The following is a 25,570-nucleotide window of genomic DNA, read 5'->3' on the forward strand; positions in this document are numbered from 1 at the left end:
TCATATTTATTATTCAGTAAGAAGCTGATTGAGTATGTAAGTATGCATAAGAGTAATTTTATGAAAAGCTAAAACTGAATTTTCCAGTTCAGTAAATTTACTAGGTTTGCAACCATATTAATGCAGGCTTTTTCTTGCCTGACAATCATGTTAATAGTTAAATATCAGTGAGTTTTTAAATTGCTTCCAATCAAACGTAGAAACATTTGACATTCAGATGTAATTACATTTTTAAATTCACAGTGAAATGTTTTTTATTATTTTTCTACCGTGTGCTACTTAAGTTCTTTTGTCACTTAGTATCGTGTAGTATTTTAAAAATGTGCCTTCGATTTTTGTTATTTTACAGCCCAGAGCAAAGGTTCTCCGAACACATAAAGGACGAACGTAACATGGACTTTCAGAAGAAATTTATCCTTAAAAGAGATGATGCTAGTATGGACAAAGATGATAATCAGGTAGGCTGATCGTCAGCACGACATACTTTGTACTGTAATATCTACTGCATGGTACAAGCGTGCTGTTTTTGTCGTTCTTTTTGTTGTTAGTCATTAAGTCAAAAATATATAGTCTTGTTTCATGTAAACTTTCATTAAGGCAACAATAATAAACATTCTTTAATTATCGTGCTGCAGGTTGCATGTTTCAGACATGGATCTGGTAGAATTTGATTACACAGTAGTAGTATAGTACTATACTATAGTACTAGATCACCTGAAAGGAAAAAAGTATAGTTTTTATGGAACCTAAGATGTCTTACTGTTGATACCCACGCTGTCCTGGTATCTGGAAGTGGGAGCAGTAGTGTGTTGTGGTCGCTTCATCGTAGTGCACTGCAGAACCATCTTGGCCATGTTTTAACAAACCAATTGGAGAGTTTTATTAGATACGTCATTGGTGGTGTAAGAGAATGTGGGGTTTGATCTGTGTCCACTACCCTTTACTTTGTTTATAGCTGGTTACAGGCAGGTTCAAACCTTCATTCATTCCAACAGGTAACTGATACATAGGAAGAGATGATGAATGTAGGGTTATCATGGAGATGGTTTAATTCATCTAACACAGAGTATACTCATAAGTAACTTATAGCCCTAATAGATAGAATCCTATTACTGTCTTCCAGTGCCTTAGTTTTTTGCCATTTGCAATTCATTTTAATTCTCCTGCTCATTTTAAGATCTGTCTGTTCCTGTCAGTTCTCAAAGGAGTAAAGACCCTTGCAAAGTTCCAAGTGGCTTCGAGCATCTCTATAAAAGCAGGGATTATAGGTTCTCCCAATCAGCAGTGATGCACCTACTGACAGCCGTCTGTGAACAGCCCACCCACAGGCTGCAGACAGGGCCTATGTGGAGGGGCTTTAACAAGTCTGACAGGTCGTGGTTCCAGCAATGGCCAGATCTGCTGCTACCAGGCACCACAGTGGGCTGTTCAAGTTAAAGACCAACAGAATGACAGGGAGGGATGTTTTGTGTTATTCATGTAGATGAATCACAAATATATGTTTACTAGCGAGCACTGCTTTTTCACTCTGTCTGCTGTGCTGTCAGACGTTAAAACATCAGCTGCAAAAGTCACAACTGCAGCATCTTCAATTGTTTTTAGAAGAAGTAAGGAGCCAAAATAACATTGAACAAAATGGTTCAGCTGTTGTTTTAATGAAATTTTCCAAATAGGCTTTAAAACCCCAGATTTTGGTTTTATTTTTATTGACTTAGCTTTGAAAGCCTTATTTCTGAGGTCAGGCTGTATATTTGCACCATTCCTTTTTTAATGAATGTGCTTTCTGTTACCGCACATATATAATGTCAAACCTTCCCACACTGATTCTGCCCCTCAAGACACACTGCAGTTCGTATTTGGACAACAGACATCTACTCTTTATGACATGCTTTTAATCGTGTGTGTGGTTCCCCCTCCCACTTTTTTTTTTTTTTTTATAGCAGAGATGGCACAGAGTAGATATCTAAGTATGTTAGATTGTAAGCCTTGTCTTCCCAAATGTTAGATCCGCGTGCCACTGCAGGACGGGCGGCGTAGCAAGTCCATTGAAGAGCGAGAGGAAGAATATCAGCGGGTACGAGACCGGATCTTTGCCCGAGAAGTAAGTTTTGAACCTGGTCAGGCTAACACGTTTTGATTAGAGTAGGCTTTGTAGATCTAATGCATGCATATAAGATATTTATTGACCGTTAGCTGTTGTCTCCATTTTCCTTTGGATTAGTGTAAAGTCACCATGGGTTTTGAGCAGAGAATGAAAATATCACAGATGTTTCACTTGCTGCGCTTATCTTGTGCTCTGAGATAGGCCTGTCGCGATATTCAATAAATCAATTAATCGCATGATAATTAAAATTTGCTCGATCATTTTTCTGGCTGCGATAAATGCCATTTGCATGCTTGTTTGTTTTGTCTCTCTCTCCCTCTCGGGTCCTTAAGAGTAACGATGAGTGAAACCTCATGTCAGTCACTTGTCAGTCGCATGGTGTGTGGGGAGGCGGGACTACTGGCGTAGCCTACCACAGAGTGCAGCTAAAGAGCCGCGTGAGAAGTATACCGGTAGGCACTAGGCAGAGAGTTCGAGTAGGCTACGCTTAATAAGACAAAAAAGATGGAATTGGTTTCTAAGCCAAATGCGACAGCTGCAGTGTGGGAGCATTTCGGATTTAAACCGAATGCCCGTGGTGAACCACTGAATGTGTGCGAGTCGGTGTGTCGCATTTGTTGGAAAACAGTCACAATTAAAAGCGGCAACACAACAAACATGCATATGCATCTAAAACACAATCAACCTCTGCAGTTTTCCCAGTTGGGGAAAAAAAACACAACAAGTGGGCCGTCTTCCTCTTCCCGACAGAGCACAGTCACTGGGGCGTTTAGTCGACAAATGAAGTACACACAGGACAGTGCGAAATGGATTACACTCACAGACAGTGTAGTTCACTTCATTGCTAAAGAGATGCTACCCTTTAGCATCGTCGAAAAGCCAGCATTTCAACGAATGCTGCAAACATTTGACAGACAGTATGAATTGCCAATACGATAATATCATCGCTCATCGCAATAATTTCTGAGACAATTTATCGTCCAGCAAAATTTGTTATCGTGACAGGCCTACTCTGAGATTATTATTCCAGTCCTTTAAAGGGTTCCTGAACCTCAGATTGAGAACCTCTGACATATTTTATCTTAAATGTATTTATATGTTTATAATACTCGTAAAAGAATTATGCATTTCATAATTTGCAGGTGTCCTTTTTTTTACAGTCCTCCCAAAATGGATACATCAATGATAACAGGTAAGATGATGCATCCTCCTGGATACTTAAAAGTATGTGATTCCTCAGACTCCATTGTTGTCACCTCTCCAGTTATTTATACAGTTTGTCTTTTAGGTTTCAGTTCAGAAAAGTTTGCGGCTATAGACCTAAAACTTTGCCAATCTGATTGTATATATTGATTCTTTATAGAAATCTGACCTGAATAACGTTTCCTGTATCATTGAGTTAATAACTGATTTAATTTCTAAGCAAATGATCATTATATGTTTTTGTTTTTTTTTGGTTCTATTCCATATTTTATATCTTCATAATTTCTTGTTAAATTGACCGTCATGATCATTACTGCCTTTGTGAAAAATTTCGGAGTAGTTTAGCATTTCTTCTGTTTGAATAAGCTCACACAGCAATTACAGTCAGTCTCCATGCTTACACACCTTGACCGTTGAGCTTGAAAAATTAGGGCATAATATGCTGATATGAGATAAAGAAGAAGCGTGGGCTTCTTTTAAGTTAGATTTCTGCTTTGTGTGCATTCCTCCATCCCCTCCCCCCCTCCTTTTATTATTTCTTTATAGGGGTAAAAGTTTATCGCTGTGCGTACCTCTACCCCCCCGTCCCTCTTCATCTCACCTTTTTTTTTTTTTTTTTTTAAACCCTTCCTGTTCGTCAATACAGAACTGTAACCCGAGCATTTTCTCCTAATGTTAACCCCAACAGACTTTCCACTGAGGGCTACTGCTCTAGCTCTCAAAAGAGGAGGCAGATCTTTAGGTATTGGGGTGCTGCTGACTGACCCACGTGTTGCCATGCCCATTTGAAAGTGGTTTGGTGATGATAGTTGTGACTTGTGGTGGTTATTATCTTTGCTTGGCATAGTCGGCTGATTAATGGCTATCACAGCATTGCACTGTGGGGCCTTCAAAGGCCCATGCATGGCTGCTTTGTGGTTTCACTGGGGATTGATTGACCTACTTACCCCTCCACCCATCAACTGTCAACAGCATTTTTATATAAAGTTACCGTGTCACTTTCATAGTAACCTGTTTGTTTTGTGGTTGACTTAGTCGTGCAGTTTTTGTTTACATTGCACATGTTTCATAGTCGTGCATAAAAATGTGTTTGCACTAAATACACATGATTGGTGCTTCTGAAATTTTAATTAAGTTCAGTGTAAACTGAGCTTAAAATGATTTTCATTTCCACTGAATATTCTCATTTGATCAGTCTTTTGTTTTATGAAGCATTATCACGTAGTGAAACCTATTCCACACAATTTCCAAGACCTTTGGTATTTATATTTCCTTTTTTGCTGACAATACGTCTAAAACTTAAAGATACAGTGAAAAACCTTATTACCATTTTTCTTCAGACTGAGAATGCAGCAGTCTTTTATATTTAGTTTTAAGCCACACAGCAACTTGGAATTGATGAACTTGGATACAAGATCCTGTTTAATTAATGTAGACTTCAAGACAATAATGCCGCCTTAACTGTAGAATGCGGTGCACAGTTGCATTTTTTTTAATGATTTAATTTCTTTTTCATACCACCTCCCACAGTAATTACAGCTCTTTGGCTAACACAATATTTTCATTTCACTGGAGTCTCAGACATTTATCATGTTTCACATCCATCTACTTGATCTGAGTTTGTTTTTCACAGTAGCATCAGGGTTGCATTCATCAGTGCCTTATTTTTTCTTGCTACGTTCCTATTGGTTGGTTATAATTAGGGATGCACCAATCTGCTTTTTCCACCACCGATATCTAAGGGTTTAGTATCAGCAAATACCAATCCGATACAGAAAAACAGCGCGGAATTATGGTAACAAACTGTAAGTTTCATTGTGAGGAAAAGACTGGGATCATTCTTTTGCGCAAGGCAACGTCAGACATGACTTAAACATTTCTTTCCTATTTTTTTTAAAACAAATAAACAGATATAAATGTACTGAATTACTTATTTATTTAATAATTGTGCACTAGTAAAACAATCTTAACCATAAAAATATAACAAGTGTAACTGGTTCAGTCAATTAGGGATTCAAAATCCAATGTAAAACAAAATAAATATTAAATAATAAAGGAGCTGAAATTGAGAAAAAAAAATAGCTTCACTAGGTTGGTTGGTAGACTTTCAAAAATAAATGGCTATCAGCTCTTTATATAGTTTGCGTGCAAATGGGAATTAAAAATCCATTACAAAACATCTGAACAAAACAATAGCTTCTCTAGCTTGGTAAAAACTAAAAAAACTAAAATCAGAGGTAATCCCAACTTGACAAGTTTTTTTCACTACTAGATGGGACAGAAAGCCTTTGGATGAATGCCAATCCAGTAAGAGAACATTTCAAGGTTTTGCTGTGTTGAGGCTTAAGTCACACACGTACTGACACTCGGTGTCAGTGACCTGCTCAAGAAAATTTCTCAAGCTTCTCAAGCTCAGGCTTAAGCATCCCTTGGCAAAGCAAATGTGTTTGGCACAAATGGTATTCAGATTACAATTCTGCTGCCATAATGCTGGACAAGACGAGGAAAAACAAAGACTAAAAATCGTGCAATATGGATTGGCCCATTGTCACCGTTACCCGAATTTTCTTCAATATCGGTACCGATACCAATATCGGATCGGTGCATCCCTAGTTATAACACGTGCGGTTGCACTGCCGGGATTGTCATCCTGAATTTCTTACAGTATTTTGTCCCAGGCTGTCTGTGGTTGCGAGACCATTACAAGAGCTGACAAACATAGATGGTCTTTGCCTTGATATGCTGCTGGTCCTTTGGGATCAAAGCATTTACAACCAGCTTTCATATGTACTTGGATATGTTAGTGTCATATCCCTCAAGTCCTGTAATCTGCAATGTTCTCAGATCCAATATACAGCAACAGTCCACTCTTCACTGAGCAGCTCATGAATCGCAGGCCTTGATTTATGGCTTTGTTATAAGTTACGTTTGTGAGGGGTCATATTGTTTTGACTCATCTGTCTGCTCTGGTAACTTAAGGATAACTAAGAAAACCAGCAAATATTCACATTTTTAGAATCTGTAACCTGTGTATCCAGTTTTTAGTGACAGCTAATTGGTTGGACAAACAAATCATACGATATATTGTACATTGCACTGTTTGAAAATGGGAAGCATGTTATATTGGCTTTCAGGCTACTTCTCCTTTTTTCATTCATGTAGTACGAAAACGTTGACTTTATTTATCTGTAGGCACAATCTAATTATTAAAACCAAATTTTATTTGCTTTGTTTTGATAAATTTCATTTCTAAGCTTGACATGGAATTTTGAATTAGTTTAGTAATGCAAGTTTTCATTTTACATATGAAAATGATACTACATGAGATCCTCTAAAGGATCTGCTAAACTAAAAATGTGCTGAAACCACAGACTTCAGTTGAACGAACCAACACTCAGTTTTTGGCTGAATCGGGCTCTTATAAAATCAAGAAGCGGTTCTCTTCCCAGTTTGTATGTGATGCGATTGCTGTCGTGAGAAGAGAATGGAGATGAAGTATCATGTGATCAACAGTTGAATCCCTCCTCCTCCGTCTTCTCTTGCTCATCCTGCTATCATCTTTGTCTGCTGAGCAAAGCGAACAAGTGTGCGCCTGCATGTTCAGAGAATGTCAAGGCACCCACCCTTTCTCGAAATAGACTGTGCAGAGAGAGGCCTCAAAATAGATCCTCCATTAATTACAGTCTCTCTGAAATATTTACGAGCCACAGCCACCATTAAACGCCACTCGCTATCACTAGGCTTTTACAACCCTTATCACATCCCTGTTTTTTTGTGGAGGAGATTCCCATTACCTGTCTTGTTTATTTTGGATTAATTTAACTTTTGTTCTCTCTACATGGACAAACTCACAAAACTTTCTCCCAGCTGTAAGATCTTTTTCCAAAAAAGCATGTTTGCTAATTTGGCTGTTTCTTTTCCCTCTGCTCTCATCATTTTTTTTTTTTTTTTTTTTTTTTTTTTTTTTTCCAGTTTTTTTATTTGAGCTAATCTTCTTTCAACCACAAGCACATTGTAACGTGTTGAAATGCAACAAAAACCATTCCCTTGTGATGAGCAGGTTTCTTGAGAGGGCTGGTTGCTCTTACAGTGTGATCATTGGTTTCTTGGCAGCTACCTTTGACCAGGATGACAGCATCACACTAATGCAATGAGTGTGTATAAAGCAAAATAGTTGATAATAATTTTGTAGATGGTGTGTGTTAGTCTGAGTGGTGAGATACATTTGTTTTTTTTTATTATAAGGAGTGTGTGTCTCATGCATCACTTCTTGCATTGAGTGTAGTTTTTTTTTTTTTTTAAATGCACATCTGTATTTTCCTAAACTTCATCAAATGTTTACCACGTATGTGAGGCCCTTTATGTAAATCATGTCCATAGTGTCGCATAGGTTTGTGTGTCGAATTCATGGACGTTTCTGTCATCCTTTCATCACTACAATATCCTCTTACACCTTTGGTGTTATTTGGTGCATCTTTTTCCCCCTGCATGTATGTTTTACCATATGGATGGGTGTGTGTGTGTGTGTGTGTGTGTGTGTGAATGTATATTTAAAATTGGAGATCATTTTGTGTGGTATGCTGCCTGCATTTTTTATTGTGGTTACACTAAACCAGCGAATATGCATCTTTGTTGAATGCTCTATCTAAAGCCTGTGAAAGTTGATGTCCTGTTGATGACCTCACTCTGCTCCTGCTCCGTTTTATTCTGTCTTCAACTGCTTTTGTTTCTACCTCCACCTACATATATTTGTATGCACATTATCCTTTGTGTATTTGTGTCCCTCTCTTCTGACTTTTTTCCTCTGCTCTATAATTTGCGCACATCTCTCACTTTCTACTTCTTACTCTTCTTTTACTTTACAACCCATTCGTCCCACCTTTTGCTTCACCCCATTCGCATTCTGTCCCTGTCGTGTAATCTTCTGTTGTCCCCTGTTCTGTTGTTTCTCAGAGGGAACCGCGAGAGCTCCAGTCGGGCGTCTAGCAGTCGTCAAAGCAGCACAGACAGTGACATGAAGTGCCTGGAGCCACGGCCCTGGAGCAGCACCGACTCGGAAAGCTCCAACCGCACACTCCGGCCACCCGTCACTAAGGCCAGCAGTTTCTCTGGCATATCCATTCTCACCAGAGGGGACAGCCTTGGCAGCAACAAAGGATCACAGGGAAGCTGCAAAGGCTCTCGCTCCGGTAAGGACTTAAGGAAAAAGGAAGGGGCATGTAGGTCTCATGGAAGAAATATTACACTAGCCCCTTTCACACTGCGACCCGCTACCTTAGCGGGTCCAAATTGCACCTTCGACCCGCGTCGAGCAATGTGAACGCTTGGCGTGTTGGTGACCCGTGTCGCCTGAAGCCGAGTTCAGGGGGCGTTGCCTAGTGGCAGAGCGTCACACGAAACACATAAAATGCTGGGCGTGTACAATAACGTAGGCACAAGCCATGCGTCGGAGGTAGGGTTAAATACACCTGTCTGCATCAAAATTTTCAAACAAACGATGGCGGGACACCTTGAGAACTCGTTTTTGCAATGCAGTTCATGGAGATGCTACTTTACGGTGCGTGGGAAACCGCGCTCTCCCATCTTTCTCGCCAGCCCTTCCAGCAGAGGTCCATCCTTCACCGTCCCCGAAATGTGGCGGTAAATAACGTCCTCTGCCCGGGGGCTGAGGAGCTCGCGGACCTCCTTGTCTCCCCAGTTGGCCATATTAAAAAATGTCTCAAACTTGATGTAGGCTAAAACAGAGTAAAACTTGTCCTCACCTGTCGCTGTTGTTCTGAATCAGCTGTCCATTCTGTCTTTTAAACTCCTCACGTCACGCCCACGTCCGACCCGCGTCGATTGTGTTCACATCAAACTCTGCTCGGCAAAAAGACTAGGGTCCGACGCGGGTCGAAAGGCGAGTCGAGTTGACGCGGCAGCCCGGGTCGGCAGTGTGAACACAACAGCGGACACGCTAAATTCGCGAATTAAACGCGGGTTATTCGGCAGTGTGAAAGGGGCTACTGTTTCATAAGGGTCAAATTAGTTTTATGATGAAAATGGTAGCTTTTACCATTCACTGTTAATAACATTTAGGAGAAGTAAGTAGAGCATACAGAACTGCCTGGCAACAAGTCATAAAAACTTTTCTGACTTAAACTTTTTCACATTGTAGCTGATTTAAGAAAAAAACTCTAAGGCTATAAGGTGATTACGATTGACCAAAAAAGAAAAAGACTGTTTCTGTGATTGTTACCATCAATTTATTTGTCATCTTTCTATTCTTAAACCCAATTATGGACTGTTCAGAAATGTTGCTTTGGGAACAACCACTTTGTGGCTGCTTGAGTTGGAAGTCACGACTAGTCTGTAATTTACGTCAGGCTTTTTGAAGTGGTTAGTTTCATAAACAGCATTTTCTCCTTCTTTCCTAATTGTAAACTTCTGTGACACTCTTAACTAGCGGTTTGACAGTTTAATCAGGCCTTATAGTTTCTGCAATGTAGGCTTCATTTTCACTCAGGAATTCATTTTCATCATGGCAACAAAACCTTTTACACAAGCAGTTGGAAAGTCTGTGGAAGTGGAAGCACTTGAGGGCGGACTGGAACATACGCATCATAAACTAATGACATAAAGGCAGTAACGGGCTTTATTGCAAACCTGAATGTACTGGCACCCACTCATACAGGAAAATATTTTGTCGTCTGGTATAATTCAAACACAGATTTTATATCCGGAAAAAGATACTATTAGAATTTTACATTTAGTCAGTTTATTCATCATGACCTGCATGTTTAAGTGATCTGTTGTCATCTTTACATGTATTTTGGTTTTGCTGTTATATTAAAGAGCAAGCCTAATACATAACGGCCCACAAGCGTTTCCTGACAGAATGTTAAGTAGATACTTAATTATTTATACACACAGGCTGTATGTGCACCTTCAAATTGGGTTCATTTCGTGTTTAGTAGAGTCTCATAATATCAAACGGTGTTAAAAATATTTCCATTTCTCTCTCACTTCATTTCAACTGATTTTGCTGCCATCTTTGTGATAAATTGGAAAATATGGCCTGGCGTTTGACTCAGACGGACCCATTAAATTGCTGTCAGATTAACTGATACAGTACTGGTATAAAGACTATAGTGCAGGAAAACAGATAAGTTATGGTTGGGCTCGTAGGTTTTAAGCAAAGCAATGTGAGGCTTGCCTTCTTGTATCGATCATTTCCTCCTCTGTGTCACTAGGCTTGCCCTTAGTCAGTCCTGATGTGTGTCCCCCACCTGCAGCCTCCCAGTCCAGCCGTAGCCTGCTGCCTTGCCCATCTCAACAACCACAGCAGCCTCAGCCCCAGGCTCCGCCTCAGACTGCCCTTCTACCCACCCCGCAGCAGCACCCCATGGGCAACCACATGATTGGTCAGGTAAGAACCTCGACCACCAGCCACATTATCAAAAGATCATACAGTTTGAAATATACAGTTTGAGTTAAATATCTAGTAACTCTGACTATATTGGCATATCTGTGGTCCATGACGTAAAATATCTGAAGGCAGGCATTTTCTTTCCACTCGTTTCTCTCGGAGTTGTAGAACATGTATGATTTTGTGCACGGACTGCATTTACACGTTCAGAATCGACATATTTCCATTTCTTTACTTTCTGCTCATTAACAATGTTTTCATTGTATTCTAACCCTAATTTTTCCTGTCTTAATTTCTCTCCTCATATGTTTCATCTTCCTCTGGCACCTTTTTCCACCGCCTTGCTTCACTCTTTATTCTCTCCGTCTTCACGTCCTCTGATGCGTATAGCCGGTGGCGTCTCTGCAGCCCTCTCAGCCTGTCTCCTACTCCAGTCCTTCCTGCCCCCAGGTTCTCCTGCCAGTTTCTCCTCCCCAGCAGTACACAATGGTACTGATGCCTCTTAGAGCTTCATCTCTTGTTGTTAATTCACGATAGACTACAATGTTCACACTTGCCTGATGACGTCTTCTACTAAATACTCTTGTATTCTGGTTTCTTTTTCTCATTACCTTTTGATGGATATTTAACTGCGATCCTGGAAAAGCTCTGTATTTGCAGTTCTAACCAGCATTACTTTCTCTCAGAGAGCATTATGGCTGAGTGTTTAAGTGATTGTGAGAAAGACCAGACCAATATTCTAATAGTATTATGTTTGCATGTCCCTTTTTGTCGTAAAGTGTATAACACAAAAAAAAGTCACTAGATATTGAAGGCGGCCTTTTTTGGGAAGTCATCACTGTTACTGCCAGAAGTTTTATGTGCTGAGTTGTATTTAGAAATTCAACAATTTTCATTTAATATTTGACTAATTGTTTTTAAATTTACCTCTCAAATGACTTTAATGAAATCATGGAAACTTGTGAGCTGTGTTTATTTAGATGCGGCCACCATTTTCTTGCAGTTATCCCTTTGAGTTTGTGTAAGATTTCCGTTTAGTCCTAAATAAAAACGGGAATATCTGGATGACGGCAGTGATCTCCTAGATGACTGTGCTCTTTAAAGAGGCTTACTCCCAGGGCTGGTACACAACTGCTAGTTTAGCATTAAGGCCTTTGATGATCACTGTCAGTCAGGGACACTCGACACCGCAACTTCAAATTCACAAAAGGTACTGATAAAGCAGTGACGGCCACAAATCAAAACTGTATTTACATCGATACTATTCCCTCCCAGGGAGAAGATCTGGCACCCCAGTTCACTCAGATGACGCTGAGTCGGCAGGGCTCCAGTGAGAACCCTGAGCCCCCCCCCATGTTTCAGGCTCCTCCCTCAGTACTGTCGCAGCATCCCCCTCCTCAGACCGGCTACATCATGGCTACTACAGGTCAGCCTATGCCCCCTCCGTCTGGATACCAGCCTGCTACTGGACACCCTCATCCTCCACCTCCTCCACCTCCTCCATCTCAGCCTGTCATGCAGGCTCCACCACCTCCACAAGGTTACATGCAGCCCCCGCCACCTCAACAGGTAAGTCTTCCTTGACAAATTTTTAGATAATAGAATCCCAATTATTCAAATCCAGCTCTTAGATTGTTCTAAACTTTAAAAGTCCTTGAAGGAATACCAGAACTGTTGGGTGACTTCAAAGCTAAAGTGGAGATACATGGTAAGCATTGATATTGAACTACTGATATGCATTGGTATCCAAATGTTGTGCGATTGGAGATGAGGACGAAACGCATTCATTCTCAGTCTAGCTGCAGCGCTCTGAATCTAATGGAGACAACAGATGGAGCCCAGACTGATATCTGAGTATAGTGAATTACTTTGTCATTTCTCTTTAGTCATAACTTTCTGTCAGATGTTGAAAGGAAAGACCTGGTTTTCTAGATTGTCTTAATCTGGAAAAACTAGGTGATATTGTTTAAAACGTCTTTTGAGATTAGAACCAACGGAGCTAAAAGAATTTGGCGACCAGACAGAGAAACCTGTGAGTTATTACTGAATTTAAATCAATTTGGGGCCATCTAGTATTTAGCTGAGCTGATGAGGAGGTAAAGCTATTCAGAGTGACAGAAAAGGTTATGTTGGAGAGATTCAAGAGTAATAAACCAAAAGTTCAAGTCATCAACCCAACCCTGAACTCTAAACAATGCTGGAGGATGATGTGATCAACAGTATTAAAAGCAGCACTTAAAGGACAAAATAACTAAAATACAGAAATCTTCTCTATTGTCACTGAGAAGTAGGTCATTGGACACCTAAACAAAAGCCGTCTTGGTACAATGAAGCGTTCAAACTAGAAAAAAACATTATTACTGTTATGTTATGACATGTTTATCATTTTTGTAATGTGAAGTAGAAACAAACTGAAACCTAATTTTAGAAGCTGCTCTTACAGTATCTGCAGAACAACCTGATCCTGAAGGTTTTCAAGCTGGGTCGTTGCCTCTAACAAAAGGCTTATCATAATATGGTGCATTAACAGACTTTCTAATATGAAATTTAACGCTGCATGACAACTTCACAGTCTCTGTAGGGAGTTTGGCCGTTGCAGCGCTCAAAAGTGCTGTCCATCAATCTCACAAGCTGAGTCAAAGTCATTCAACTCATCACTTCCCTCCGACATTTTTCTCACTCTGTCACTCACACTCTTCCTTGCCTCCCCCAGGCCTTTGCTCGAATTCATACGGTAGTTACCATAGTTTGTTTGAGAGAAAGGGATAAATTTACCATGAAGATCTTGGGAGTCATTTTGGGATCAAGAAAAAAGTGGCAGTTTTGTATGCAAGACGAGAATTGGGGGTCGGTCGCATCTCATTTAAACACATTGGCTGTCGCACGTTTAAAGCTCAAAATGAAGTCGAAAATTTCCCGAGACCAGAGTTAGTTTTTTTTTAATAGTAAAAACAGGATGGAGGATATAATTCTTATTGCAATTAAATGCAACTGTAAAATGACTTTATGCTGCTTCCCACATCTAGTTGTTGTACTTCTTGACGTTGAATAATATTCAATCTTCAACAGCCATTTCCAGGTTTTTACATTTAGTTTAGACATGTTTTAAAGCCCCCAGAAGAGCTGGAGGAAGTGGCCGGGGACAGGGACGTCTGGGTTTCTCGGCTAAAACTGCTGCCCCCGCGACCCGACCCCCGTAGAAGCGGAAGATAATGAATGGATGGATGGATGTTTTAAAGCCTTTATTATTTATGTAAACATGTCCACCTCATCTTATTTCTAGCTTTTTGGCTTTCAATCTGCACTTTTCTTCTGTAATTCCAAACCCTTCACGGACTGTGTCAGTACATGCGTTTCATCACCCTACACACCTTCCTATTCCCATATTGTCCTCGCTTTCAGATCTCTGTTTTCTCTCTGTATTGGATTGGAAAGGAAGATGCAGTGTGTGAGTGGTTGACTTTGGGCTGATTGTTGACATGCATGCAGATGAAGGTGGAGGCAGGAACTATCGATTCCCCTAATGTTGATCTTTCTCCCTGTTTGTCTGTTTGATGTCTCATTTGAAATTTCTGTGTGCTACTTTTAGCCCAGTTGTGTAAGCTGCAAGCTGTTCAGTCTTCAGCGTTTAACACTTTTGCTGCTGCGTCTACTGTCGCTCATTGATGGGACTTCATATCAAACACTGTTGAAATTACCATTGAGGTATTTCTTTGAACAGCTACAGCACACCTGTATGTTGCTGGACTACTTCCATGCTCCTAATGATGAACCAAAAGACTTAAGAGAGCTCCGCATTAGCAATTCATCATTCTTTACCTCATCAGGCAGTTAGCAAAGTTCCAAAAACGACTTTACACCATCTGCCAACTGACTGCCAGCACTGGCTGATGATCAGAGAGGAGCATTGAACTGCCAGGTTTCCTCCAGGAGATTGTAAAGGTTAAAAACGGATTCAAAAGGAGTGAATGTTTTGCTTTTATTCCCTGACACCAGTTAAAAGCAAATTTCGCTTCTCATTTGCAGAATACGAAAATAAAGAGTTCATTATTTGGCCACTTAACGAAGGAGAGGATATTATCTTGGAGATTTGTTTATCGCTTACTTCTGCTGAGCCCTGATTGGCCAAAATCTGATGTTGCAGGTTTACAGAGTTACAATGATGATTATTTTTTAGCATATTGCTTGGTAAAATGTTTGCCCCAGCTGGTTCAAAAAAGGCAAATAATTCAACGTTATTTTTTTGTGAACCAGATTCTTGGTGAAATGAAAAATGAAAAATATAGAAAGATGAATAGAAACCAAAAACGAATGATATGAAGGGTTGATACACATATATCATCATAGTTGTAATATAGTTTATAGTTGTAGCTGGTATATAGCATTTCACTTCTTGGTTCTGTGTTAATCAATCTCTAAAACGGTTCCTGTTGTTTCTCTTCAGATACAGGTGTCGTACTATCCTCCTGGTCAGTATCCCAGCTCAGGCCAGCAGTACCGTGTCTCCCAGCCTATGTCCCACCAGGTGTCTTACCAAGCCCAACGCACACAACCCATGCCTCAGCCCGCTCAGCAGTCAGGTCAGTGACATTTTCACGCTCTGTATTGCCATAAACAACCCCTTACTTCATTTCTTAAAGAGAAATGAACAGAGGCTGTTGTGTGCAGAAAAATGAGCACCCCAATTATTTGGTATGAAAAGAAGTAAATGCTGCCTCTGGAGCAAATACACATCAAGGATAAGCCTTTTCTCAGATGTTCTTGTACTTTTAGAATGATCCCATTTTTAACAAATAAGAGATACTGAAAAAAGTACAATTTAGGACCAAACTGTTGTTTCTGATTGCATGAGGTTTCACAGATGTCCCACAGACACTGGTCAGTGAGTTTAAGCATCAAACGGGTAGAATTCCTTGTCTGCAAAGCTCAAGTAACTACCTTCACTAAATGTTTACTTGGCTTACAGACATATAAGAAAAAAAAATGTTAGAAAAAACATCATCCCATAATATATCTGTAAATAATTTCAGAGTGTTCACAATAGGAAGATTTCTTGAACTTTAATCGATTGTTGAACCTTGGAAAAATTTGTTGTGGTGCTCCAAATTTCCCATTTCATCTGCACTACTCATCTCTCTATAATGTACTGATGTCATTGCTGTGGAGAATCACAATTTGGTTACAAGGAGGTAAAGTTAAGAAACTCCTTTTAAAACTTTTAGATTTCTCTGATCAGCTGATGAATCCATTTAGTTTCACTGTAAAACATTCAGTAAGGACAGTTTAGTAGCTCTGAGGGCAGTGTCTGTAGTGTAGGATGTTGCAACACCACATTAAATTAGTTTTTTCTGAGAAAATACATTGCCTTAACTGAAAGGGTTGAGGGATCCAGTGTGTACTTTGCTCAGAGAGTAGTTCTACACTCGCTGTGCCAGATTATTACTGTGACGTGTCCACTTGTAGTCTTTTCTCTGGAAAGAAGTCGGCTGACATTAAGACGATCGTTTCCTTATTCAAATGAAAATTTAAACTGTCTTCACATGAAGTCAACATACAAGTAAAGTCGACTTCACTTTATAACTGCATTGTGCTGTCCCTCTCCAAGAAAAAAAAAAGCTGACTCACACAGTTTTGAGTGTACCAGGTGAAAGGTTGAATTTAAACAACCTTTTATTTGCATTGTTCCACCAAGTCAAATATGCTCTGACAAATGTGGAACTCTTTACTTTTGATGGAAAACACTGGCAGGCATCAGCTCCGGGAATTTAGTCTCATTAATTTATGGACACTATTTATACAGTTAATGACAGACATTATTGACAACCTAAACGGACCTTGGATTATTGGAAGCTTACCAATACACATGGCTAATGAACACTAAGGTCAATAAGACCTTGCATCTATCCAGGGCTGCTGACTGGTGTGTACTTGGGAATATTTATATTTGAAGAAGGTCCAAAATGTGGTTCTTTAGATTGTAATAATATACTTTGCTTTGATGCAGTTTATTTAAGGAGTAATTATTGAAACTTTTCTGCAAAAGTGCTTTGAAATATTTTCAATCAATCAGCATGCTTTATATAAAAGTTAAAAAAAAAAGTGGAGACAAATTCAAACTATTGCTCAAGAATTGCATTTTGCACAGTCTGTACTTTTCCATGGCACTAAAAAAAAACCAAATCAAACTTCTCGAAACCAAACAAACATTCATATAACACAAGCCTGCGTGTTTATGTGTCGCTAGACTGAAACTGGCCTCCAGTACAAAGAAGAAGACATTAAAAACAAAGAATACTTTTAAAGGATAGTGTGCGTCCCATTAAACCTGCTCTCTTTCACACTTTTCTTTTTCTTTTGTCAGAAACTGTGACTGGAAATCAGCCCATTAGGACTACGTGACAACTCAAAACCACTTATAACATTTTGAGACTGTAGCTCTATTCTAATAAAATCCTGATTTTACAGCTTCCGCTCACAAAATCATCGTTCAAATAACTTTCAGGACGACCTCTCTGCAGTGATTTCGGCTGCGCTTAGATTTAAAATGATCTTCCGCAGAGAAAGTTAGCAGTGGCAGAAGGTGTCGAATGTTTTTTTCTTTTTTTTTTTTTTCTTTTTTTACAGAATTGACATTTTCACAGTGGTGACACATTCTGGTCAATAAATCAGTCTCCCCTCCTAGGCATGAATGTGTGCTTCAACAAAGGAGAGTAGTTTAATTAACTCGCCAAGTCAAGCTACAACCAGCTTTAACGAAGTAGTGGCATGTAGGTGAAAATTGTGCTGTTAAGCTGCCCCAGCTGTCTCTTTGTTATTTACGATTCAATCTGCTCCAATGTTGTCATCAGGTCTTCAGACCATGATACCCAGCCAGCAGCCGAGCTACCAGGGCATGATGGGGGTGCAGCAGCCCCCAAACCCCGGTCTCCTCAATTCCCAGAGGGCGGGCATAGGAGGACAGATGCAAAGCATAATGGTCCAATACCCACAGATGCCATCCTATCAGGTAGGCACTGTTTTCAGTCATGTGAGTGAGAGAATTTAATAAAGGATGAAAATATGTTTTCTTTTTTTTTTTTAAGTAAATATGATTAATAACTGCTGAACAGTCTGTCAGGTAGACAGAAAATTTCAGCCCCACCAGTTGCAATACCCCCCCACCTCACACTTACTCTAACTCAGGTTCTTTCCAGTGGTGGGACTGTGTTGACAGCTTGGTGGGGAGTGAAGGAAACTAGCGCAGTTTGACTGTAGTTTCATGTGTGGTGCATTTACGGGACCTTTGAAGCCAATTACAACCGAAAATGACTGGTTTAGAATTGCTCTTTTGATAGTCTTTGCGAAAGAAAACAAACTCTTTCTTGTTTACTTTTGGAAAAGACCAAAAGTTTTCTTATTTCTTGTGTCAGGTACCAGTGGCAAATGAAAATCAGCAGGTGGTGCAGCAGCAGTACCAGCAGCAGGTAATGGTACCAGTCAGCCAGTCTGTCCAGGGGCCGATGCCTGTCTACTACAGTGTTATCACACCCACACAGCAGAATAGCACAAGGTACGTGGGGGAACATCTTATTCATACCAAAGATTTTCTGGTCCAATTTGACATCCAGGCATGTGTGTTGTGCATTAGATGTAAACATAAAGTGTTGTGACGTCTGAGTTTCTTATGTTTTTGTTTCCTCCGATTGTGTTTGTTCTCATCAACATATCAGCTTTAGTAGGTTTGTAATCAGTGTGATATATTTACACGTATGAAGTATTGACTGTATGGAGTGTTTATTTTTCCCCTTGTGTGTGTGTATACATTAGCCCTGGTTTCCACTGGACCTAGTTGTGATGCATCCCAGAAAAAAAACTAAATTTCTGGTGAAAATGTGCAGCGAACTGCATCAGCCAGCTCAGATTAGATTGGTTGGACGGACAGATAATAAAACACTGAAACACCATAGATGAGAGCTAATGATAAACAAATAGATAAATAAATCGGCAGGTAATCCTCCCAATCGCTGTGACCACATTTATATAACTGACAGCACTGGGGAGGAGAGGGCGAGTGAATAGCAGATGTGAGATTTTTGTCCGACAAAATGCGACCTGCACAGTCAGACTTGTTATGCTTCTCAAACAGTTCAGAACATAAAATGAAAGCACACAAAAGAAGGAGCGGAGTGGATCATGACGCACAGCAGTCAGTTAAAACTGTTTCCTTTTTCCTTCCTGCAGCCCATCAGTAGGTTACCTGCAGCCCCCCAGCTCTGAGCAGTTTCAGATAACACAGTCACCGTCACCCTGCAACCCTCAACCAATGCAACAGCAATATTCAGGTGAGACATTATTTTCATTACCTGTGTTGGTAGTATTAATGAAATACGAACACAGTGATATTTGTCATTTAGGTGACGACCTTATCGGTATATACACATGCATTGTTTAATACTGTAGATTCTTAAAGAAAAACCCAGTTTGTTTGGACTGTTGCTGAACCATATCAGACTGAGAAGATTTCTGTTTTTGGAGTGTAGACAAATACTGACTCTGAGGTCAGAATGTGTGGAAAACCCCTACAAACTCTACCAGTAAGGTTACATCTGTCTGTTGGAATAAATGGTGCAAAAGGTAATTAGGGGAGAGTTCAGATGGGGGTACATGGGGTTCATGTGTTGATGTAGTAAAACGATCTAATTGAAAGAGGTCATGTTTGAAGAGATCGAGGTAAACAAAGTTCCCAAGTTGATGCTGCTCTGTTTAAAAAGTTAAGCTAATGTTGATCAAAATGATCACGTTATGTCCACGCATTAAACTTTGTATCTGTGGAGTTTGCTCAGGTGTATGTTTGTATATTGAAAGAAAGATGTGATTGTCCAGTGACTAAGTTCCACGGGAACTGCAAATGTTCCCAACAAATATAACAATTTAAAAATGCTAAACCTTTTTAATTTAATAGCTATTTGCAAGCACATCAGACGGCATTCTTGAACCAGGAAAATAGTCATCATGACAGTGTGTTTTACAGGTTGCCTTCAGGTCACTGAGAAACAAACATCGAGCCTCGCTGTCAGCCAGGTGTTATTTCAGTTAGTCGGTTGCTCCAACTCCTTCTGGTGGTGTGATAACCTGCCAAATCCAAAGCAACATAATGCATGTTAAGGTGCTGAGTTCAGTGGTCTTAATGCATTTAATTTAGCTTCTAAAATGAGAGAAAACCAGCTGCTTTCCCGGTTGTAGACCATTTTAACCTGCAGTGCGTGCTTCTCAAAATCCAACAGTTAAATTAAACATTTTAAATGCAAATTATGTAACAGATTGATTTACTTAAGTCGGTATGCAAACAGTTAGAATCTCATCTTATGATGACTCTGATTATAAGATATTACTCATTCACTCATTTTCTATCAGAGCTTTATCCTGTTCAGGATCGTGGGGTGATTATAAATATTTTTTATATCATAATCATCCAATATCTGCAGTATTTATGCAGCAGCCTCCACTCACAGATGCCTACAGACTTTCTTACAACTACAGTATAATGTTGTTATGGCTTATAGATAAAGGGTTTTAAAGTGCTTTGAGTCCCTCAATGAAGACAGAAGAAACTACCTTTTGTGCTGAATCACACATTTATTTTCTTTGACAGCAAATGAAAGGTAGAATGTCACAGGCCCTTTTCTCAGTCCGCAGATCATAAATGATATGTTTATCCATGTGCGTTCCTGTTTGCCTCCTCAGGAGTCCCTCCTCCTGGGCCTGGGGTGATGGTCATGCAGCTCAGCGTACCAAATGGACCACAGCCTTCCCAGAATCCTCCTCTGGTCCAGTGGAACCCTTGCAAATATTACAGCATAGAGCAGAGGCCCAGCAAACCGGGGGACCTCTACAAACCTGACAACACTCCACAGGTACACACCCAAGCACACATTAAAGCTCCTTAATCCGGGGTCCGGATTTAATCTTTCATTATAATTTCTGCCCCCTTGTGGTCGTTTCTGACATTTATGATCTATTAAAGTTGCTTTAGAGCAAATATGTTAAATGGAAAAAAAAAACTTATCCACTAAATTGGGATTATTGTTTTACTTTTCTTTTTCCACCTTTTAACTCTTTCCTTGTGTGTCTAGGCCAGCACTCAGTTGACGAGTCCCCTGACCTCCCCCACTCAGTCTCCCACCCCGTCTCCATCTGGCAGCGTCAGCAGTGTGTGTCCAGGCCTGGGACCATTACCCCTCATTTCCCAGTTTTCTCGGCCAGGAGGACCAGCTCAAGGTACGAGTAAAGGTTCGAGCACAGAAGCGCATGCCCTTCCCGCAGATTTAACACTTCATGAATAAAATCTTGTAGTAAAAATGTATTTTCATCATTAAAAACAAGCAGCACCTGTTCACATAGGCCATGTGCTGTCAGATGTAATGCCATTACAGCTATCTACAAACGCATGCACCTGTGAACTTTGACCTGAGTGAAGTGCACTTTTGTTGGTTCCTGTTCATACTTCTGATGTTAAGATTTCTCACCAACTTCTTTCAGCCATTTGGTCTGAATCTTGCATAGTAAGACGATCAGATGGACAGTCTCATCTTAAAAAACTGTATTTCTGTGACTAAATGAAAAGATTATGATCAGTGTATCTTATTGTGTACAAAATACAAATGGCAGTATTCTTTGAATATTACAGATGACATTTTAGATTTGATAGCTTCAGATTTCACATCTGAATCATTTGTGTAGAAGTTTTTCTCTAAAGTTGAAACTGATGTTGTATCATTTTTTTTTTTTAGCTTTCCACTACATTAAATCTTAGCAATTAACAAAGTAAAATGTTTTCATCAATGCTTGCCATTCGGCCAAAACTACAGAAATCTAGTTGGTGAGAAGCAAATAAACATGTCCTACTGTCCCATCTGTGTGTTTTAACGCTTCACCGGTGTCATGCTCTTTCACCTATTTCCATAGCAACTCTGTAAACCTTGCCAGGTGGCTTTTGGCTCCAAATCAAGAGTGTAGTCACTTCACCTCAGCAGGTCCACGTGACTGGCACTGTGCCTCCTGGTCAAACCTCCTGCAGCCAAACACACGGCTTTACCGCATTCCTGTTCTGTGGCCTAAATTTAACAGCCACAATATCTTTAGTGACAAACAGACCCACAGTTTGGAAGCTGCCAGTGGCCTTTTGAGCTCTACTTATGGTTTTTGGTGCTTTGCAGTTTTTCTTTTACCTGCTCTGTTCACTCCATTAACCTTCAATAAGTCAATTTTGAATAATTTATATAATTTAATGTTACTGGTTATTAAAAAAAAAAAAAAAAAAAAAAAACAGAAGTAAATTACATCTCAGGTCTCCATCAACTGAGGATTCCCGGTTGATCTTTTTGATTTAAACGTATTCAATGATTGATGTTGTTTAGGTGATGGCCGCTACTCTCTATTGGGGCAACCCCTCCAGTACAGCCTGTGTCCTCCACCCCTCATGCATGGCCAGTCCTCCTACAGCTCCCATCAGGTCAGTTACATCAGACCATTGTACAAAGTCCTAACCTGAATATACTAACTGTTTTTTTTGCCATCAAAGGGAACTTTCCAGTGTGCATCAATCCGTTTTGATCAATGATTAAACTCCTATCGACATATCAACTGTAACATTCTGATACAGTGTATCATCATTACACCTCACCACGAGATTGGTCAATGACACTATTTCTAAAGAATATGGACATTTATGAATTTCACAAGACAAAAATATAAATTTTATTATTTTAATAATCCTTCTGAAAGTAAAAAGACAGAAATGTCATAATAAATCCACATTGACAGACATAGAGACTCAATAGGAGTATATCTATATGTTTTGAGGATCATTCACAACTTGCTTCAGTCATAAAATGTCAACTATATTTACATAATTGCAACTTGAAGATAAAACAGCTGCAAGTGGAAGTGATGAGCTTAATGTTCTGTCTGGCAGGCTTCACCCTTTTCCAATACTCACTATAACCTGCAGTGCGTGATCATGTTTGTGTTCCCAGTTGCCACAATTGCCATGTTTCCACAGATTGCTCATACTGCCACCTAGTGTTCGTTTGTGTCACTGCGTGGCAGTATGAGCCTTATAATATTGTTTCATTGTCATCATGATATCTGTTATTGTGTTCAGGGTCAAGGAGTAATAAAGCACGGAGCACGAGGGAAAAAACAAACACTCAAATCTGCATCAACAGATCTCGGCACCACTGATGTGGGTAAGTTGGAAACACATCCTCATAGTTCAACGTAACATGCTTCAAGTTTTTAAAGAGCCAGAAAAGTTGTGTTAATAATAATATGAGACTATTCTGTGCTCATCCAAACATCTTAGCAAAGTCTGTTGCTCAGATAAAAGTGTTGTTTGAGGTCAATAAAGTGTGTAGAGACTGCATCAGTGTTGTGTATTTGTTAGCTCGTTGGGTTGCTTTTTTAAGATTGATTTTCCTCTTAATAATTCATCCATTTGTTGTTGAAGCCATAAAAAACATGCAACATGTTTCGGACACAGATGCTTGTAACTCTTCAGTTCCAGAAATCAAGCCAGCCTGACATGTGACTCTTTGACTACTTGTTTCCTCTTGTCCAGTGGTGAGTCGAGTCCTCGAGGTAACAGACCTGCCTGAGGGGATTTCACGTCCAGAGGCTGAGAAGCTCTTCAACCAGCTGTCGCTGTGCGGTGCCAAGATCCAGTGGCTGAAGGAGCCACAGGGAGGCCGAGGAGGAGGCTGCGGCCCCTGTTCTGGAGCAGGGCCCTGTGGTCCGGGAGCGGCCGCAGGGCCCGGTGCCGGCGTGGGAGCTGGGGGTATGAAGTGCGACGGCAACGACCCAGCACACCTCTACACGGTAGTGGCCGTGTTCCCCAGCACCATGGCTGCCCAAAGTGCTTCCTTCAAACTTAACAACAGTGGGGCCAGCCTCTTCAAACTGAGGGCTGCCAAAAAGAACTATGACCTGCGTGTGCTGGAGAGAGCCAGTTCTCAGTGAGAGGAAGAGAGAGGGGGAGGAAGGACAAAGAAAGACAAAGAGACTCGATGGATGGTAGAAAGGAAGGAGGACTGAGGGGGACTGCTCTTAGTGTACAAATAAAAATCAAATAATAAAAAAAAAAAAAAACTAAAAAAAACTTGAATTAAATGATGTGTCAAATGTATAAAAGGGAAGAAGGTGTGAATCATGAGGTGGCTGGTGTTTGGTTGCAAATATGATTTTTGTTTGTTTTTATTAACTGTTTTGTTTTGTATTTATAAAGCAGACGAGCACACAAGACACGTGAGCATGTGTTTCACTGTTGCCGTGGAATGTGTGCCGCCATCATACAAAAACACATGCAATGTCGCACTCACACACACAGACCAGAAGACAGACACAAGCGCAGGCGACAGGGTCACGTAGCACATAACAAAAACACACTGGACAGTCGACCTCAGTCAAACTTTTTCCTTCTCTTCCTCCCCCTCTCCATTCTACAACCTCCTTTTCTGCCAGCGCTTTCTCGGCTCTCCACCCCCCCAGCGTCTCTGAATCTTACATATTTATAAATTTTTCATACGCACAGTTGCGCACTCTCTCTGCTCTCCCCAGGCCATCCCTCCCTCTTTTCAGGCCCTCCCTCTCTAGCCTCCTCTCTTCCTCTGCTCCTCTCACGTTCTGTCACTGCTCTCTCCTCTCTCGCTTTCTGTTTGCCTTACTGCTGTTGTGGGTTTCTGTATTGCGCTGTTTTTAGTTTTTTTTCTCAGTTTTTATTTCTTTTTCTTTTCTCTTTTTTGTTTTTGAGGGTTCAATATATTTATATAAGTGATGTAAGGAATAAAAGAAATCTATATATTCAGTGATTTTTTTTTTTTTTTTTTTTTTTTTTTTTTTTTTTTTTTTTTCTTTCATTCCCGAGTGACAAAGTTTAGGCCTTCCTTATCCTTTACTCCTTCCTTCTTCATCCCTGCTCCTCTTCTCCTCATTTTCCTCCTACCTCACTTCTTCGGCCCCCTCCTCGGTCCCATAACTGTCCCACATCCCCCAGCTCCACCCCGACGTCCCCATTGTGTTTGCGTTTTCCGTTGACAGCTGTGCAGAACGTATCAGAAGAAGTAGTTAAAGTGCACAATGATTGCATATGTCTACTGTAAATTTTATTTAATCTGTTAATTTTTGTTTGTTTTTAAAAATATAAAAGTCGAAAAATCTATCAGAACATTTTTAGTCTCATGTGGTTTGTTTGAATTTATGAAAACGTCCTCAGAGTCATAATCCACCCGCATTCTCGCCTGTGACCAGGCTCCAATCAGTGTGAAGCATCAACACCGGTTGATTTTCTTCTTTGGCCTGAAAATGGAATAACAAAAGCATTGCAAGTGTTGACTTTAAAAATGTCAACATACCCCTTTTTTCTGAAGCTGTCGAAGGAGTTTTTCAGGCTGGTTAAATGGCCTGTTTTTTGTTTATGCCTTAATCTGTGATCCACAGCTGAAGAATCCTCTTCATGGCGCTGTGCTGGTTAAAGTAGGCTTGTGGGGGACAAATTAAAAAGGGCTTCCGTGATCTTTTTTAACATGCACACTGACGATTCACATGAAGTTGCTTTAAAGGGACAAGGGACAGCATCTTGTCAGAAACCGGTGAGTCAAACAACAAGTTTGAACAAAAGATCCCTGCGTCCTTATGGTGGTGACAGAAGATGAACCTGTGATGATCCTGTGACTGCATCTGGAACAGTTATGAACGTACTTAAACTGGCTAAACTTCACTAATGCTAAACTCTCTGGTTATCTTAAAGCTGTCCGCACCCACACAAACGCTGTAACAACCAAACTGAACTGCTGTAAAAGTTTCAACTCGACTAAACCAAG

General features: G+C 40.2%; 1 protein-coding gene across 14 annotated transcripts in view; it reads left to right on the plus strand.

Annotated features, from left to right (window-relative positions):
- Positions 1-24,917, plus strand: part of r3hdm2 (R3H domain containing 2) — a 60,436-nt gene extending 35,519 nt beyond the window's left edge. For 6 of the 14 annotated variants that reach the window (XM_075461461.1, XM_075461470.1, XM_075461462.1 and 3 more), the window contains 17 exons: positions 350-458; positions 2,006-2,101; positions 3,247-3,296; positions 3,996-4,049; positions 8,261-8,496; positions 10,540-10,715; positions 11,106-11,204; positions 11,991-12,284; positions 15,160-15,295; positions 17,564-17,721; positions 18,125-18,264; positions 18,936-19,036; positions 20,439-20,608; positions 20,828-20,972; positions 22,112-22,206; positions 22,858-22,942; positions 23,314-24,917. In XM_075461461.1, the coding sequence (XP_075317576.1) occupies positions 350-458; positions 2,006-2,101; positions 3,247-3,296; positions 3,996-4,049; positions 8,261-8,496; positions 10,540-10,715; positions 11,106-11,204; positions 11,991-12,284; positions 15,160-15,295; positions 17,564-17,721; positions 18,125-18,264; positions 18,936-19,036; positions 20,439-20,608; positions 20,828-20,972; positions 22,112-22,206; positions 22,858-22,942; positions 23,314-23,711 (2,542 nt within the window). In that variant the 3' untranslated portion in view covers positions 23,712-24,917. The remainder of the gene's footprint in view (positions 1-349; positions 459-2,005; positions 2,102-3,246; positions 3,297-3,995; positions 4,050-8,260; positions 8,497-10,539; positions 10,716-11,105; positions 11,205-11,990; positions 12,285-15,159; positions 15,296-17,563; positions 17,722-18,124; positions 18,265-18,935; positions 19,037-20,438; positions 20,609-20,827; positions 20,973-22,111; positions 22,207-22,857; positions 22,943-23,313) is intronic. The other 8 variants (XM_075461467.1, XM_075461466.1, XM_075461471.1 and 5 more) reach the window with 8 other exon arrangements.
- Positions 24,918-25,570: the final 653 nt, after the last annotated feature.

The sequence above is a fragment of the Odontesthes bonariensis genome, chromosome 3, assembly GCF_027942865.1.
Source record: "Odontesthes bonariensis isolate fOdoBon6 chromosome 3, fOdoBon6.hap1, whole genome shotgun sequence".
Classification (NCBI taxonomy): domain Eukaryota; kingdom Metazoa; phylum Chordata; class Actinopteri; order Atheriniformes; family Atherinopsidae; genus Odontesthes; species Odontesthes bonariensis.